Source organism: Harpia harpyja, chromosome 1 (genome assembly GCF_026419915.1).
Source record: "Harpia harpyja isolate bHarHar1 chromosome 1, bHarHar1 primary haplotype, whole genome shotgun sequence".
Taxonomy (NCBI): Eukaryota; Metazoa; Chordata; class Aves; order Accipitriformes; family Accipitridae; genus Harpia; species Harpia harpyja.
Window position 1 is genome coordinate 53,354,812 of NC_068940.1, and position 16,033 is coordinate 53,370,844.

General features: G+C 43.5%; 1 protein-coding gene across 8 annotated transcripts in view; it reads right to left on the bottom strand.

Annotated features, from left to right (window-relative positions):
• Positions 1–226: 226 nt before the first annotated feature.
• Positions 227–16,033, bottom strand: part of ZDHHC3 (zinc finger DHHC-type palmitoyltransferase 3) — a 36,474-nt gene continuing 20,667 nt past the window's right edge. For 7 of the 8 annotated variants that reach the window (XM_052794579.1, XM_052794531.1, XM_052794549.1 and 4 more), the window contains 3 exons: positions 14,517–14,598; positions 12,596–12,726; positions 227–4,159 (listed from right to left, as the gene is read on the bottom strand). In XM_052794579.1, coding sequence (XP_052650539.1) covers positions 3,917–4,159; positions 12,596–12,726; positions 14,517–14,598 — 456 coding nt within the window. In that variant the 3' untranslated portion in view covers positions 227–3,916. Of the gene's footprint in view, positions 4,160–8,325; positions 9,981–12,595; positions 12,727–14,516; positions 14,599–16,033 lie in introns of those variants that run through there. The other variant, XM_052794586.1, reaches the window with a different exon arrangement.

Consider the following 16,033-nt stretch of genomic DNA (forward strand, 5'->3'; position numbering starts at 1 on the left):
TGACAGCGATGTACATCTGGAGCTCTTCCAGCCATAGTCGTGTTGAAGGAGACAACAGCTGTGCACAGCTAGAGGCCACTGCTGCGCTGCACACCCCAGCACCTCCCAAGCCTGCCGGCAGCAAGGGATTGCTCTGCCCCACAGCATTGCCGCAACGTGGCCAGCAGCAGTCAGGCACTGGGGTTTCCAGCATTTCCATGAGGAAAAGGGAAATTGAGCCTCACAGTAGGATAGGGGTTTATTTATTTGTTTATTTAAAAGGCAAATGCTCAAGCATTAGGGCTGTAGAGTGGAAAAAAGAAACGGTTATGTGCAAGCCCGTAAAAAGGGAGGAGGAAAAAACAAGGGGTTTGACCACTCCCTTGTGTTTCAAAGATTTGGGGAATACCTGGAGGAGCACCCAGGTGGCTGTTGGGCCACAAAAGGTGGTCAAGGCTGCCCCGGCCCTCACTGCCCCTCTGCCCACCGCATCCCGGCACCCTGCGGCAGAGCTGGGTCCCCACAAAGCCACCTCCTGCGGTGGCACGCTGGGGAGCAGGACCCCCTCTCCGCAGGCAGAGCGGGCGCAGGGTCCGTGTGTGTGGTGCCCGCCAGGAAGGGAGAAGCATGTGGTCCTTGGCAGATGAAGTATTAGTTCTTTAATAAGTACAATAGCAACAGGAGGCATAAAAAGGAGTTACAAACAGCAAGATATATATATTTTCAAGAGATGTAAATTCTTTACTTGCATAGAAAACCTGCTGTAGAAGACACCAGATAAGAAGCACAAGAATGCTTTCCACGTCTGCCACAACGCTGTCCATCACATATTAACATGCTGGAGCAGTGATGGGATCTCCAGCAGACCATATCGCACTGAGCAGCGCGGGGGGAGCATCTTCCCCGACCCCCCACGTGCTCCCGAGGGTCCCCTTCCCTGGGGCCCGGGGCGAGCCGGCTGCAACCATAGCAGCATGGCCTGAAGCTGAAGGCACGATTTAACAAGGGCAAGGAGTGTATGGAGGGAAGGGAAGGAACATGGTGGGTTTGGTTTCAATTTCCTGAAAATCACATTTGGTCTCAAGCTACCAGGCAGTCGTTAAAGAAGGAGGTTTATACTAGAGCTGTGGATAAAACAGAATTTTCCAACTCATGAAGACTTTTGCAATTTCTGACAGTTGCCACACTATACGGAGACAGAGAGGAGATACGCTGAGGGGTACTGGGACTTCAAGGGGGGAAGAAGAAGAGCGGGACGAGGGAGACCGACAGCCAAGAGACACCAGATTTGCTGGACGTAGGAAGTCACCCGGCTGGGTCTGGGGGGCGCATCGGAGCCAGGGCTGGGCTGGCTGCCCACAGCTCTGCGTAAGGCACAGGGACGTGTCCCCATCTCTCAGCTGGACCGTAACTGCACTGTGGGAGAAAGGGAGACAGCTGTTCTGGCTCTCACCCTCCTCTTCACACTGCTTTCCAGCTTCAGAAAACAAACCCAGAAATGCCAGTACCTGAGGAACACCACGAGAGGTGGGAAACAGAAGCAAAGGACGCCTGTCGTCGTGATGAGGTGAACCAGGTTTGAGAATGGAGGAGGAAATATGCTGCCTCCATCCGTGCCTACCCGAAGCCACGGAAGCGGGGTCCGCGTCCTGAGAAGCATCACCGAAACGCAGCATGAGGGGGTCTCTCCCAGGCTGACGGCCCCATGCGCCTGCCTCAAGGTGATTTTCAGCCATTAACTAGTTTCTCCCCGCAGGACCCTGTAGCACCATTTCCACTGCAGACACGGCACCTGAGGCAGGGATGTTAACTGGACGCAGAGGCCGAGCAGCAAGCCAAAATTAGAAAATGTGAGCTAAAAAGGGCACCCTTACTTTTCCTCCTTTGACACCCCTATTGCTCCGTATAGGAAATCCCTTATAGATCTGCATACGTCCCTTTCCTGTGGAACGCTGACAGAGAGGAACGTAGGCTGGTGCAGAAGTAGGAGAGCTTCTTCTCTCACTATGACACTGCTGCACAGGGCAAAGACATTCAAGACCTCATGTCTAAATGACATGAGAGGACACCTCAATTCCCCTCAAATGCAGGGTGTTTCCCTTTACCTAAAAGGTTTTTATAAATAGACAGTTCCTAATGATTTTTTCTATATCTATTTTTCATTGACAAAGAGCAGACATCCAGAGGGGACAGGGGATGGGACGACTGTTCGGAAATACCCCCTGGGTTTTAGCCAAGCTGTGCTCCTCAGTCACGGCACTCCATTTGTTCCCAGTCCCTTTGCCAGGGAAAGGGACTGCTGTGGCAGAGGACAAGTCCAGGAGAGAATCTCATGCCTCCACAGTAGCCCTGAATGTCACACCACTCATACATACTAAGATGCTTTTTGGGGGAAAAAGAAAAAAAAAAATCTTGCACAAATCCCATTTGGTACTGTTTCTATAAATAATAAAAACTTCATACAGGTCTTTCACAATACCGTGCTTTCATCCCCCAAACCCGTGTCTCTTACTTTCGAGAGGAAGGCATTATCTTTGGTCCATGTTACAGGGGAGGGGGAGATAAAGTCAAGCAGGTCTTGTCGGGGGAAAACCAGGAGCACCTCTCTAATATCCTACAAAATCTACTGACAAGGGAGACAACAGGAAGAAAAAAAAAAAATCTGAAGAAACAGTCTAAATTAAAACTACACTGACATCTGGAGCATGCCAAGTGTTTGTAGTGTATCTGAATGCAGCAGCTAGCGTCACCTCTGCCTGATTTGCTGCAACTACTGCCGCCTGCAGCAACGCCTTCCTTGAGCGATGTATGTTCCTTCTACAGGTTCACCAATGTTCAGCAGGAGCTGGCTGCAAAATTAGTGTAAGGAAACCCTGTGTAATGGCAAGTACTCACAGGACAACGTTAAACCCCAGTAAGATTAAGAGGCAATATTCATTCTCAACTAACTCTAGCTATCAAGAAAAGAAAAGAAGAGAGACATCTAAATTAGACAAGTCAAATGGAGAGAACCAGTACCTCCATCACCAGGGTGCTCACATGTCCCTCTCTTCTTTGACCACAGGAACAGCCCCGGTGCCTGGCCTAGACCAGCTGCCAGCATTCCAGGCTGCAGAGTTTGGCCAGGGAGCTCCCGCTCCACACATCCTACCTGCTAACAAACCACAGCCCCAGAGCAAAAGCTTCCCCCCCACCAGCAGCTCAACAACCCAGCCAATATTTGCCTGCTCTCGGCTGCGCTGGTCACGGGCAAACGTTTCCGCTGGCCTGGCACCACCACCAGCCCACCAGCTCGGACGCTGCTCAGGCAAGCACCACCAGTTTTGGGCAGCCCCATGAGCACAGAGGGTTAAAATTTACACCCAGAGATATTTTGGAGCCCAAAGGAATTACACCCAGGGCAAGCTCACCCATCTGCTGCGTCCGTAGCCCCGTATCCCACCTCTGCTAAGACCTGAGCACCAGCAGCTTTCACAATCCAGAGGCAGCATCCATGGGATGAGCCAAAAAGGACGTGTTTTTAAAGAAAAACTTCAGAGCCGGGCTAATCTGGCCATTGTGCGGGGCTTATCATTTAGCCCTCCAAAAGGCTGCAAGAACAAAAGACTAACCAGACTCCTTAGGACTGCACATTTCTGGGAGCTGGGACCAATCTATTTGACAATCATAAACTTTCCTTAAAGACCAAGTAAGAAAAGCTCAGTAAAGCAGTTGATGCAGGTCCAAAAAGGAGCTTATGAATTTCATCACTTACAAAGCTTTCTCTGGAGATTTGCATTGCTTCTGCTAGTGCTGTACCTGGCTTCCAGATAAATACTCCTGAATTTTTGTAACGCACCAAAAGTATGTTAAAAAACAACCCCTTAAATCTCCAGCACAAGTAGTTATTAAAAAAACAACCTGAAAGCTGCTCCTGACATTGTGAAGGATGCTTTGCTTATTCATGTAACACTTGGGTGGCAACATTTCGAGCGAGAAACTGCTCGATTTCTTCTTGGGTCATTATTGCAGACGCGGGAGCTGCTGCCACCACTTCGGCCGGTGCTGGGCTCTTGCAGCTCAGGTTCGAAAAAGGGTTGAACCAAGCCAAGGAGAAGGCACCACCGAATGCCAGCTTCATTCCTTCCCAGCCGCTGATCTTCTCCCAAGTTGGCTTCTGATTCTTAAGACGCTCAATACCCTGCAAGAAGAGAAGAGTTTTGGCTCGTCTCACATTTATAGCAGGTATTTGGGCACCAACCGCTGTAGCACATGCAAAACTGCCTATCTATAGCCAGGATGTTACCCAAGTTTTAGTTAACAGTGAAGATGGACGTCCTGCATTACTGAAAGTTTCATCCCCAAATTTAACAACAAAACCCTAAAACAAGACCAAATTCATGGACAATCTGAATCTCGGTGACTTATTTCAGTATCAGTTGCTATTTATTTTTATGGTAAAGAGACAGCTTCTGAAAGGCCATCCTTTTTGGGAAACATGCACCTCTTCTCCCATTGCTTTTTGAATCCCTCCAAGGAGTAACAAAATACAATTAGAACTTAAAACTTCACCTTATTTGGGCATTTTTACAATAGTTCAGGTGCAAGCAAAATACTGCAACTTCTTCCAGCAATCAGGAATTTACCGCAGCCATATCTAGGCTTGTCACTAGAAGCTGACATAAGAACAAGCTTACTCTGTGCTAATTAAGAGCAAATACTTAAGAAGGCAATTTCCATTTAACAAATTGTCAAAGACAAATCACAATGCAAGCTGGATACCCGCTGGGAGGTGAGGAAATCTGTACGGGTGGAAGTGGAGGCTTTAAAATGGGACCAGAGCCGTGGTCAATCAATATTCTGATTCATTCTCCCTCCAAGAACACCACTTTTAGTAAAGCAAACATTTTGATTATATTTAAATAACAGATCCATCAAATTTGGGCGGTGACATTTTTTTTGGTAGTCTTCTCCATGTAGAAATAAAGAATGAAGAAAAAAATTTTTTTTTTTTTTAAGGCTACCGCTATGTGAAATTGAGCACAATTTTTTATGCCCACCTTCTGTATCATGTATAGAGAGGAGTCAGATCTACAGCTGCATATGATATGCTCATGATGGCATGTAGAAACTCTGTTCTTAGAGAAGCAAGCATACTGGTTCCAAGTTTTGAGACATTCAAGGAAAGGAAAATTGAGTAAATTCAGTTAAAACCATTTAAAAGAGCAGTTTTAGAAGAGCTATGAAAAATACATTCGTCACATTCTAATACTGCAGATCTTCCCTAATGACCCACAAAACATTTCAAAGCTTTGCAGGGGGGAAACAAATACACACAACAGCTCAGCGGCACCACAGCTGCACTCAGTGTAAGCCTTGTAAATAACACGACATTTTAATACAGCAGCAGCTTGGTTTTGCAACAACATTGAGTCAGCATGAGCAGGCCTGGGAGAAAACACACCACAAAAACACCGTGCAAAGCTTTTGTGAGCTTCATTCATGCCCTGTTTCTTGTGCTGACGTAGGAGAAATCCAGCAGCGAATTTGCAGAAAGAAATGACGCAATACCAAAACTGAAGTCTTCAGGGTTGCAATTTCGGGAAAAACTCAAGCCCTGAAGGACAAACGTGCATCTTGCAACGCAAAGCACAGGCACGTGTTCCTTCGCTCTGCTCCCAAGCTTGCAAACGCGCGGTTTCGACTGTTCCAGGGAAAATCCCTTGCAAGCTCTGGCCCCTTGGGATGCGACGCTTGGTGCTGCCGCGGCCAGTGCCCGTCCTTACCTCCCCGCTGGGCACGCCGGGAGAGGAGCAGTGCTCGCGCACAGCAGAGCGGAGCCTCGGCAAAGGTTTTTGGCACTACCATGTCCTTTTCCTCCAGGATACTCCGGTTCCAGCACCCGGCAGCTGTGCAACCAGGAGGCAGACGCTTTTGCAGCTTAAAGCAGAAGACGACCTTTGGTTGTCGGCTGTTCCTTAGCAAACTGCAGAGGTTTCTAATGCGTTAGTAACAAACCGGCACCGTGGCTGCGGCATTTATTGCACGAGTATCTAGAGAGAGGGAAAACAAGTGGCACGGGGCAGGAGGAGAAACAGACACCAAGCATTTAAACCCTTCCCCGGCACAAGCTTTAACCCTGCCCTCAGCCAGCTGCGTCATTTGTTTTGATCCACGCTGCCCTCTACATCAGGAATAAGCATCTTGAACACTTCTGGGCAGCAACCCCTCTCTTCCCTCCCCCAAAAACATCGTTCACCTGCTCTGAAGTGTCTGCTAACCAAGGCAATAAGCAAGGTCAGGCTGAGGTTGTACTAATGCCAGATTAGAGAGCAGTTAATCAGAGCAGGCAGGGGAATACTTTCTCTCTCCCAGCCTGACCTCACTAATCCCTTCAGGGCACGTATTGAAAATAAGCCGAAGTTTTAAAAATTGTATCCTGGTCTAATTTTGGCTGCCTGCCCCACGGTCAGTGGGGCGTGAGGTTTTGCCTTAAAAAAAATTCAAGGGGGATGGAAGGAATGCACAACTGTTGAAGACATTTCACTACTGTTTAATGAAACTTTTTTTTTTAAATATTTACCCAAAATCTCTCACCAGTATTTTAGAAGGTGAGAATTTTGTATTTCAGATTAAACAAACACCTGTTTCTCTTTCCCATCATGCAGCTACTTCACTTTAAAAAAGTGCTCAGAAAGCATCATCTGTCACTATTCCAAATTACATAATTTTGAACAAATACTGAAAAGAGAAGACATACACAGAGAAATACCAAATACTGGACACTCCCATTTCAGTAAGAGGTAAAACGTTGCCAACATGGGGACAGTAAGAGAAGGTCGACCTGTTACCACTGCGATGCTGCAGGATATACCCTGTTTCTCCCACCATTGCCCTCGGTATCTGCTCCTCTGCAATGCCAGATCTGCAGGACAGCTCTTGGGTGTTAGAATACATACATTAATTTCTTTTAATACACTTTTAAAATCCAAAAGGAAAGATCAAACAGAAGAGGCAAGTGTTGTAACAATTTGTCCATTAAGGGGAAGACACGGGAAGCATCGCTGTCAGAAATCACCATTAAGGCAGACTTTCCCTACAGCAGTTTCTTGCACTCATTCCTGCTTGGAGCAGCCCTTAGCTTTTCAAAAATGAAGTACTCTGCCTCTGGTCGAGTTTGTCCTCTTGGCCACACTAAAAGAGAACTAGCACCTGAAATCAGGTAGTCCTGCCCGAGAAAATACTTTCCATGAGCAAATCGGTAAGTCTGTCTTTCTCATATTAATACTCACCTAGATTTAGTATCATTCAAATTGCATCAAATTGCACCGCCAAGTTGTACAGTGCCAAATAAAACCGAGGACCCACACACACGACAGGTACCAATGGACATTTGCTTCTGCAAGCTCTGATGACGCCTCATTTAAAACAAAAACTGTTTGACTGCAAATATCAATACTACATAATGCTGTTTGACAATCTGCAATTGTTTGAAATGAGAAAAACTGAGTAATTACACATTTTTTCACAACGGTCAAAACGCCAGAACAACGTAACCAATCTTCCTCCAAAATGCATAGTGAATAAGGGTAATTAAAATAAACCAAAACTGGAATGTGCACCAGTGGAATTTGTAATCAAAACAATTTTTAAAGCAACGAACTCTACAGAGAGATGCATTCATTTGTTAATTGCCTAGGTGACTAAAGCCTCTCCCCTCAATACACCTGATTTTGCGTCAAGACAGCTTTAGGGCCGGATTCTCTACCAATTCTAGTTACACCTGCACAAGTCTCACCAGCTGAGCTGATCCTGCCCAAAGATCCAGCCCTCAACTACTAAGCTGGGAGCATTCTCTGAAAAACCCCACTGCATACTAAAATCAGAGTTACATATTTATTTACAATAGCCTTCCACTATCAGCAGTATCAGCACAATAAGAGCAAAACCTAAACTCTTCCTGAACTTTTCTTCAATTAAGGAAGTGTATACGCAAAGGCCACGTTTCCTTCACAGAATCTGCCCACCGAGGCACAAGTGCAGCCTGTGGCTCGCTCTGTGCAGTCCTGCAGCAGAGATCACAACGTACTCCTGACAATCTAACCCTGAGCAAGCAGGATTGCAGAAACAGCCCACTTACACAGCGGAGCAGTTACTAACAGCCTCTTCCAAGTGGCGAAATAAAGCCACTGAGAAAGAGATCAGTATATTACTGATTAAGTCATTTTTAAACTTAAAAGTTGAATGCTCAGTTAATTAACCTTTATATGCTTCTGCCTGCTTGTGTACAGAAGTGAAAGTTCAGAAAACCATTACAGATTTTTTTTCCCCAACATTTGAAGTGAAGAAAGAAAATAAGAACAGAAAACAAGTTTTTGGAAAAGTTTTATTGCATTTGTTTTCCATATGGAAGCATTGACAGATTGAAAAGATGCAGCATTCACATTACTTCCAAAATGAGACATCCATTAAATTTCTCCTTCCCTGATTTCCCCTCCCTTCCCCATGGCTTTGAAGCAGTCTAAACAGGTCATTTTCCAAAAAAATACCATTTTCTTTTAAACCAAGGAAAGAAAAGATTCCTTGGAAGTCATGGACACAGCTGATTTGTATTATTCCTTTGTTTGCAATTCATTTGATGAGCCCATGGGAATCATGATCCAAAAATAGAGTAAAATTCCTTCCTGAACACAAGATGTCAGTTGTAGTTATGAATGGTTTAGCGCTACCTGTTTTTGGAATGCCTTCTGTCCCTCCCACTTTCATCACCACACAGTTCATAACAGTATGCATGCTCCTTACCATAAATATTTCCCAATTTAGAACACTTACACATACACGTGTGTGTTTACACACATACACATGTATGCATAAATATGAGAAAGGATTTACAAAGCTCTAAACCAGAGCAATGCTAAGAATACAGAATCAATCACCCTGGTACACCTACACATCCTGTCAATATTAGTCTTTATAGTAATCTGGGTATTCGTGTCAGTTTTTCACGTTAACACTGTTTAGCAGGCATTGCTCTAACAAGTCATTTACCAAGACAAACACACACAAACAAGATGATTCTGCTATTCTAAACACTTGAAAATTAGATTTCTTTCCTGCAAGTGTAAGGCATTTAATAACCCAAAGAGTCTTCTAAATCTGCCACAGTTATCCTAAGAGGGCAACAATTTCCTGCACACAAGGGAGGGAACAGACAAAATAATGCCAGAAAGATGGAATCAGTTCTGTGGCTGGAAGGAAAACGGAGGGTGGGGTGGGAATTGGTGTTGGCAATGGTTTTTAAGTACTTTTAACTGTATGCGATCACCAGGTCAACTGGCTCTCTTGCTGTGTTGCGTTCTTGTCTTGCACCTTTTGGTAAGTGAAGTGTCTGCTTCCCCGTTCAAGTTCACTTATGAAAGAGCAATGTGCTCCTTCAGAAAGTCCAAAGGTGTCTGTGTAGGGCTGTTGGCACTCATATGTCTTCGACAGAGCTCATCACAGTCAGGAGACAGCATGAGAATCTACTCGGAAGAGGTGGGTCACAACAGAGAGGATCCCCTTCACATTAGTTATGCCATACAGAAAGCAGAGAGAAACAAAGGCCAGTAAAGTTAACAAGATAAAAAAAAAACCAAACCAAAAACAAGAAGGGGGGGGGGGGGGGAAGCAGCAGCAGTTTCAGCCAGAGATATAGAATTATCTAAAATTGTGGAATACAGGGCTTTTTTTTCTCTGCAATTATCAGCCATTTAGTAGACATTAAAAAGTTTGTTTTGCTTTTTGTTTTAAACATTCATGGAAAATTTATAACAGTAGTGCTGTAATATGTTTCTATTTTAGTGGAAATGCTGGTCAAGAATTCCTCAGACCACATACTGGTACGGGTCTGCTTTTCCTTGGTCTGGTGTTGCGAATGGGCTAAGCCATGCTATAGAGAACGGATGGCCAAATACTGCTTTCATGTTCATCCATTTTGTTTTTTTAGCCCATCTTCTCTCTTCCTTTTTCAACTGTTCTATTCCCTGAAAACAGAAATATCACATTTTCAGTCAAACACTCAGATTTTGTAGTTCTGGATTTGGGGAAAGGTCTACTCTCAGTTACCCCTTATCCAAAGGATGGAGTAAGAAAATAAAAATGCATCCATACTGCCTTTCCTTTCCTTCTCATTGTTTTATATTAAAAAAATACTAAGCATAGAAAGTATTCCTCTGAAATAAAATTACTTTCATTTTGTTCAGGCCTAGATATTTCATAAACCTTTTAAGACCTGTCATCCAATTGCCTCTGATGTCAGTTAAAAAAAACCCCACCACCTAAAACCAAACAAAAGTATGTGCTTTAATGGCTGAAAGCATTATGTGCTAACCAGATGGAAAAGTTTTAGAGGAAACCATTATAAGCTTGCAGACAAAAAAGAAAAAAAACCCCACAAACCCAAAGATAATCTTTATAATGCTCCCAGATTCACCAAGCAAGTTCAGGAAGTGCCCATGGCTCAGTGTAGCTGAGTCTACCTGGTGCTTCTTCATGTTTCATTAGAATCACTGCTAAAACATGCACGGGCTGACAGCAGGGAGAAAGGGTTAAATAAGATATCGATTTGAGAGAGATCATTGGCATTGTTTAGTAAAGGTTAGAGGGAGAACAAAAAATAAGCCATCAAGCAATCAGCTGAAACATTCACTAGTCAATCATTAAAAAAAAAAAAAAAATTTATCTGTATTGTGTCTAAAACCCACAAAGTGAATTTGGTCTTTCCAGAAAGCTATGCCTGGCTGCCACAGAAACAAAATGAATAAGTGCAGTCACTGGAGAGCATTACTCTTTCATGGGTAGCAGCAGCAGGCAGATCACTCTGTTCTTTAACTTCAGATCTTTTGCAAGGTAAACTTCTCCTGACCTACATGTCTCTCCCATGCTATGGATTAATGCACTGCAATACATTTGTGTGTCTCAAATTACTGATTCTAGGAGCTCTGCAGAACACAACATGGGTCAACTGCAAGAGTTGTGCTGATCCCTGGTAAATGTCATCTTGAGAGACAACAGCAAAATACTAGGGTTCTGGGTCCCTTCAGGCAGAAAGGAACCATCCCGGTGGGACAGCGGACACAAGATGGGGAATGAGGTCTCCCAGTGATTGGAAGAGGAAGACGAGAAAGGGCAAGACACAGCCCTGCCTCTAAAATGCGAAGTGAAACACTGCAAAAGACCACACCAGGAAGAATTTCACCTAGAAATAAATACTCCTCTGCTCAAAACAGATTGCATGCCAGACACAGCTACTTCAATGCTAGCAAATCAACAATGAGACGTTCCACAGAGCAAAATCCTTACGGGTACATATTGAAAAAGAAAACAACAATGAAAACCCACAACCCAACAGGGGGAAACCATATTTCATTTTTTATTTTAGAATGTGGCATTGTTCCCCTAACATCTATGAGTTCCCAGAATTTGAGGGGAAGGGAAAATCAGGGGACTTATTTGGGTGCCCAACTGTAGGAAGCAGCTTCTAGAAACACTTGACAAGTTTCAAAGATTGAGAAATTCAGATGATTTCAGAGGCAGCATTGTTAATTTACACACTTATTGGTAAACTCAAGCTCGACAGGATCTTGTTGTTCTGTATGACACTGTACTTCTTCCTGGGGCTCTCCCCAGCAGAAAGAACAGCTGAAGTCTTCCTCTGAACACAGAAGAACCACAGTGTGAACATCGGCCTCTTGCAGAAGCCAAGCATTAAAAAAAGACTCGGCAGCAATGGGCTCTTACAGTCTACGATGCCACCCATAGGTCTCCAACAGCAGCAAAAATACCTATTCTAGCTTCAACTGGCCATGGGCAAACAAGTGAAGGGGAAAGAAAACTCGGGGAGGCAGGGGAAGAAATAAGAGTTGTCACACTTTTAAGACTATCACTTCTCTTCAACCACTCCAGTTAATTCAGATATCTGAGCATGCTTGGTGAAGGCCGGCAGTATTCACAAGGGTGGGAACATCCCCAGGAGTCACCAGCTCCATTTTTACAGAAGTGGGCAAATGCAGGGATATACGATGGACTGCAACACTACTACGTAACCTCTACTGCACCCAGCAGGTTTCCATAAGCCTACTCCACTCCCTTTTCTTTTTCTCTCTGGCAAGAGTTTTTGAACTGTTTAACAAGCAGCTAAAACTGGAAATCTTCTAGACTAAAAGAAATGCATGTGTGTGTATATCTATATCTATCCATCCCCCACCTACTCATCTTGGCTTTCCAGCACATAAAGCTGTAAATAGTGACATCAGGGGACACACAGCTGAATTTCAGACAATACCAATGTAAAAGCACTTCATTAAAGAAAAACGGTTCTTGAATCTGCAGGGACAAATACTCTCTACAGAGTAATCCATTAGCAATGCCTACCTTATCAGAGGTACTGCCAACACAGCATCCCAGCCAATACATAGGTGTACACTACTTCTCACAGTAACCTTCAGAGAGCACAATCCAGCACTGTGTGAGCTCAGTTTATTACATTGGATCTTTCCTCAAAGGGTACACATCCACGAAGTCCCCGTGCAATGAGGTAAAACCCTTCTACAAACGGTGAGAGACAGGGGGTAAAGGAGAGAGTGTGCAACACACCCACCGTTTCGTCAGTGCAGATGGAGTGTACTTGGGTCCCAAACATAACTGAGGTGAAGATGAGAAATAGGAGAGCCTCAAAACACAAGAGAATGAGAAGAATCACTGTAGTTGGCGGAGAGAAGGAACTGCATTCTGTGAAGACAAAACAACAGAGTTGGAAGGGGAGAGATCAGGTAGTGCAGCAGCTGCAAAACACCTGCTAAGCCATGAGTTTTCCATACTTAAACTATCAAAATAAATTATATGATCACATTCTCAAAAAGGTGCACAGGGAAGGTCTGACATTCTTGAGAATATTCAACAATGAAATGATCACTCCTGCAAGTTTAAAAAAACAGCAAAACCAAAAAAAGCCTGCAATGCTTGCAGAATGCAACATTCTTTTCCACTTAGGTGTTTCCCCAGCACACTGGCTAGGACTCTACTCTGCTCCATTTCACCTGTAGCTTCTCCCTTAAACCTTAATCTTAACAGATTTTCCACAGTGATAAAGCCCATTAGAAATCTCAAGCTGGTAGTCAGGACACAAGGATAATTATTTCTGTAGCACCAACATAAAACCACAGTATGCTTCCTTTCATAACTGCTTTAAGTCATAACCTAAAGAAGGACATATTAAGCCAAATTCTTACTTTTCCTCGTACTCTATAGTACAAACTCAAGCAAGAGCTGAAAAAAAATCTGAGGAGGTAACTATAAAAGAGGAGCAGAAGAAAGGAAGAAAAATGTTATAGGGCAAAAATCATAGTGCTGAGTATTGTAAATGTCAGAACACCTCCAGATTTTTCTGAAATCCAAGAAACCAGTATCACCAAAACCCCCTATTTTTCTCATGAGATGTTAAGCTTTAACAGATACACCATAATCAGGGGCTAACACAATCAGCACAAATCCAAGGCAGGTGGAACAGATCCATCTCTCTTAACAGCTCTGTTCTGCCACCTAAACCTGGAACAGGCCAGAAAAGTGCTTACCCCCCAGATACAGGCTCTGACAAAGAGGGCAAAGGAAACTCTGTCTTTTGATGTACCCTGCCCCTATAGCCCTGGCCACTGTAGTCAAATCCAGATGTTCTCAGTGACAGCTGGCAGCTGTTTTACAAAGCTTTGAACCGCAGAACAATCTTGTCAATTCAGTTCATATGTGTAAAGGTACCCGTCCTCTGCAGTATTATAAACTAAAACCAGCCATTATATTGAATGACACAATTGAAACTCCAAGAAAAATGAAGGTAATGTTCTTCCAAAAAAAATCCACAAGCAGCATATACATCTGCACACACATTCTTTGACAGCTTGCTGTTTGACTCAGCATTACCTAGAAGATTTCCTACATCCATCTGTTTTTAAAAACACATCTCAACTGGCTTTGTGAAAATTTATTCACTGGCGGCTCTGGAGTGAGGGCTGGGGGTTTTTTTTGTTTGTTTGTTTGGGTTTGGGTTGGGGTTTTTTGTGGAAAGGAATTGTTTGTTCTCGTGAGGGTGGATTTTTGGATCTGAGTTAGCATGTCTTCTTGGCAGTCTTGCAAGAATGATTCACATTACCCTTTTAAAAAAAGCATACACATTCTTCTTATCTTGTGTTGGCATTCAGGAGATTAGTGCTGCGTTCATGTCAACAGTAGATTATTGCACACATACTATCTAGGTGTCTTCACATCTCAGCTTCTCCCTAGGCAGTATCAGGCTTAAGTTGAAACAGGACTTTTCAGGACAGAGATCCCAGCAGGTCAGAAAGAATTATGAAGTTCCAGGATTGACCATTAAAAAAAAAATCAGACAGCAGAGGTAGCAGAGCAGAGCCCTGATAGCAGTCTTCTGAAACCAGCATAAAAGGGGTTGCCTTACAAGCAAACTGCATTATAAGGTCTTATTCGTAGGCTAATCTGGTATTTTAATGAGGCATTTTGTTAGTACTCACTTGTCCAGTCTTCTTCAAAGCAATACAAGAAGTGAAATCCCACCATGATTAGAGCATGCAGGGAAATCAGTGCTATATACATCTGAAAAATAAAGGATGTAATATAGGTATCAGGTAAGTTTAAAGACCAAAATGCTAAATCTTCTAAACACTAAATAAATCAAAGTGTTAAGACTTCAAAAAAAAAACAAAAAACCCAAACCACAAACCACCAAGCCCTCCCATCCCCCCTAAAAAAGCACCCTGAAGCTCACAAATGCCAAGACTACACAGACTCATTCTGGCCTTACTAACAGCTCTGAGTGAACACGAGGGAGACTGCTTAATTCAAAGCCACCTGAACACAAAACCCAGCCGGACACAAAACCCAGCCTCCTGTGCCCCAGTGTGGCCTTCCGCACAGCTTACTGTCCTTATCTCCGCTGAGTACAGCGCAACTTTCGGAGAACAGCAACACTCTGACATTGAGGTACCATGTTGTCAAAGCTTACATCCTTGCTCTTGAGAGCACTAGATTCCCAGAGAAACAACAGCTAATGCACAGCTAGCCACAAAATGCACTGCATCAATTTTTCAGCACAAGTTTCAGAAAAAAAATTTTTTTTTTTTTTCAGTAAGTATTTTTCCCCTGAGGCAGATACTGGCACAGAAAGTTTCTCTCAAGCTTTAATACTTTGTACTTAATGCTTTTTGTTTTAAATTAGGTCTTAGCTTTGTAACAAAAAGCTTTACACTATACACAATGCTACATACACTACAATTTACTGAGACATGGCTAAAAAGATGACTCTCCTGAACGTACAGGCTCTGACAAAGGTCAGCAGATATTAGAAGGGAGAGAGATTTTGTTACAAGAAACCCCTGTGGAAGCAGTTAAAGGTGACAGGAGAGTATTTTGGTTTTCCCTGCAAGTTGAGCATGCTGCCATTCTTTCGCCTCCTCAGGTCTCAAAAAGAATAACCAAGAACAAAACCAGCAACCCTTATTCTGTTTCTCTCAACTACATTAAGTGTTTAATACAGTCTGCTCGAAAGTAGATGTCAGTTTTAACAGAAATCCTTTTGACAGAATTAAAACACCTAGCTCACTCCTCAGGGTGAAAAAACCCTTGCTCAAGGGAAAGAAATGGGATTTGTTTTGTTCTGTAATCCACATTCTAACAAACCACACCACAGAACAGTAAGCCTTTCCATTTAACTGAAAACCCCTTGTTACTTGGTAATCTGAGAACATTCTTCCTTGAACCTAGAGATGTCTCAAAAGATTTATTAATAAAACAGAGCATCACTGAAACTCAGCCATGTAATGTTCACGCTACTCCCACAGGATATTTGCAGTTCGCTTTGATGAAACAGATTTCAACCCTTTCAGAAATACGTAGTATTCAGGTTTGCATTTCTGTTTTCTTACTCGTGATACCACAGATGCAGTACAAAAAGTCAAACACCTCCTTGATTTTCAAGTATGCAAATAAACCACTTGCAAGTAAAAGGTGGATAATTCTTGCCAAAGGGGAT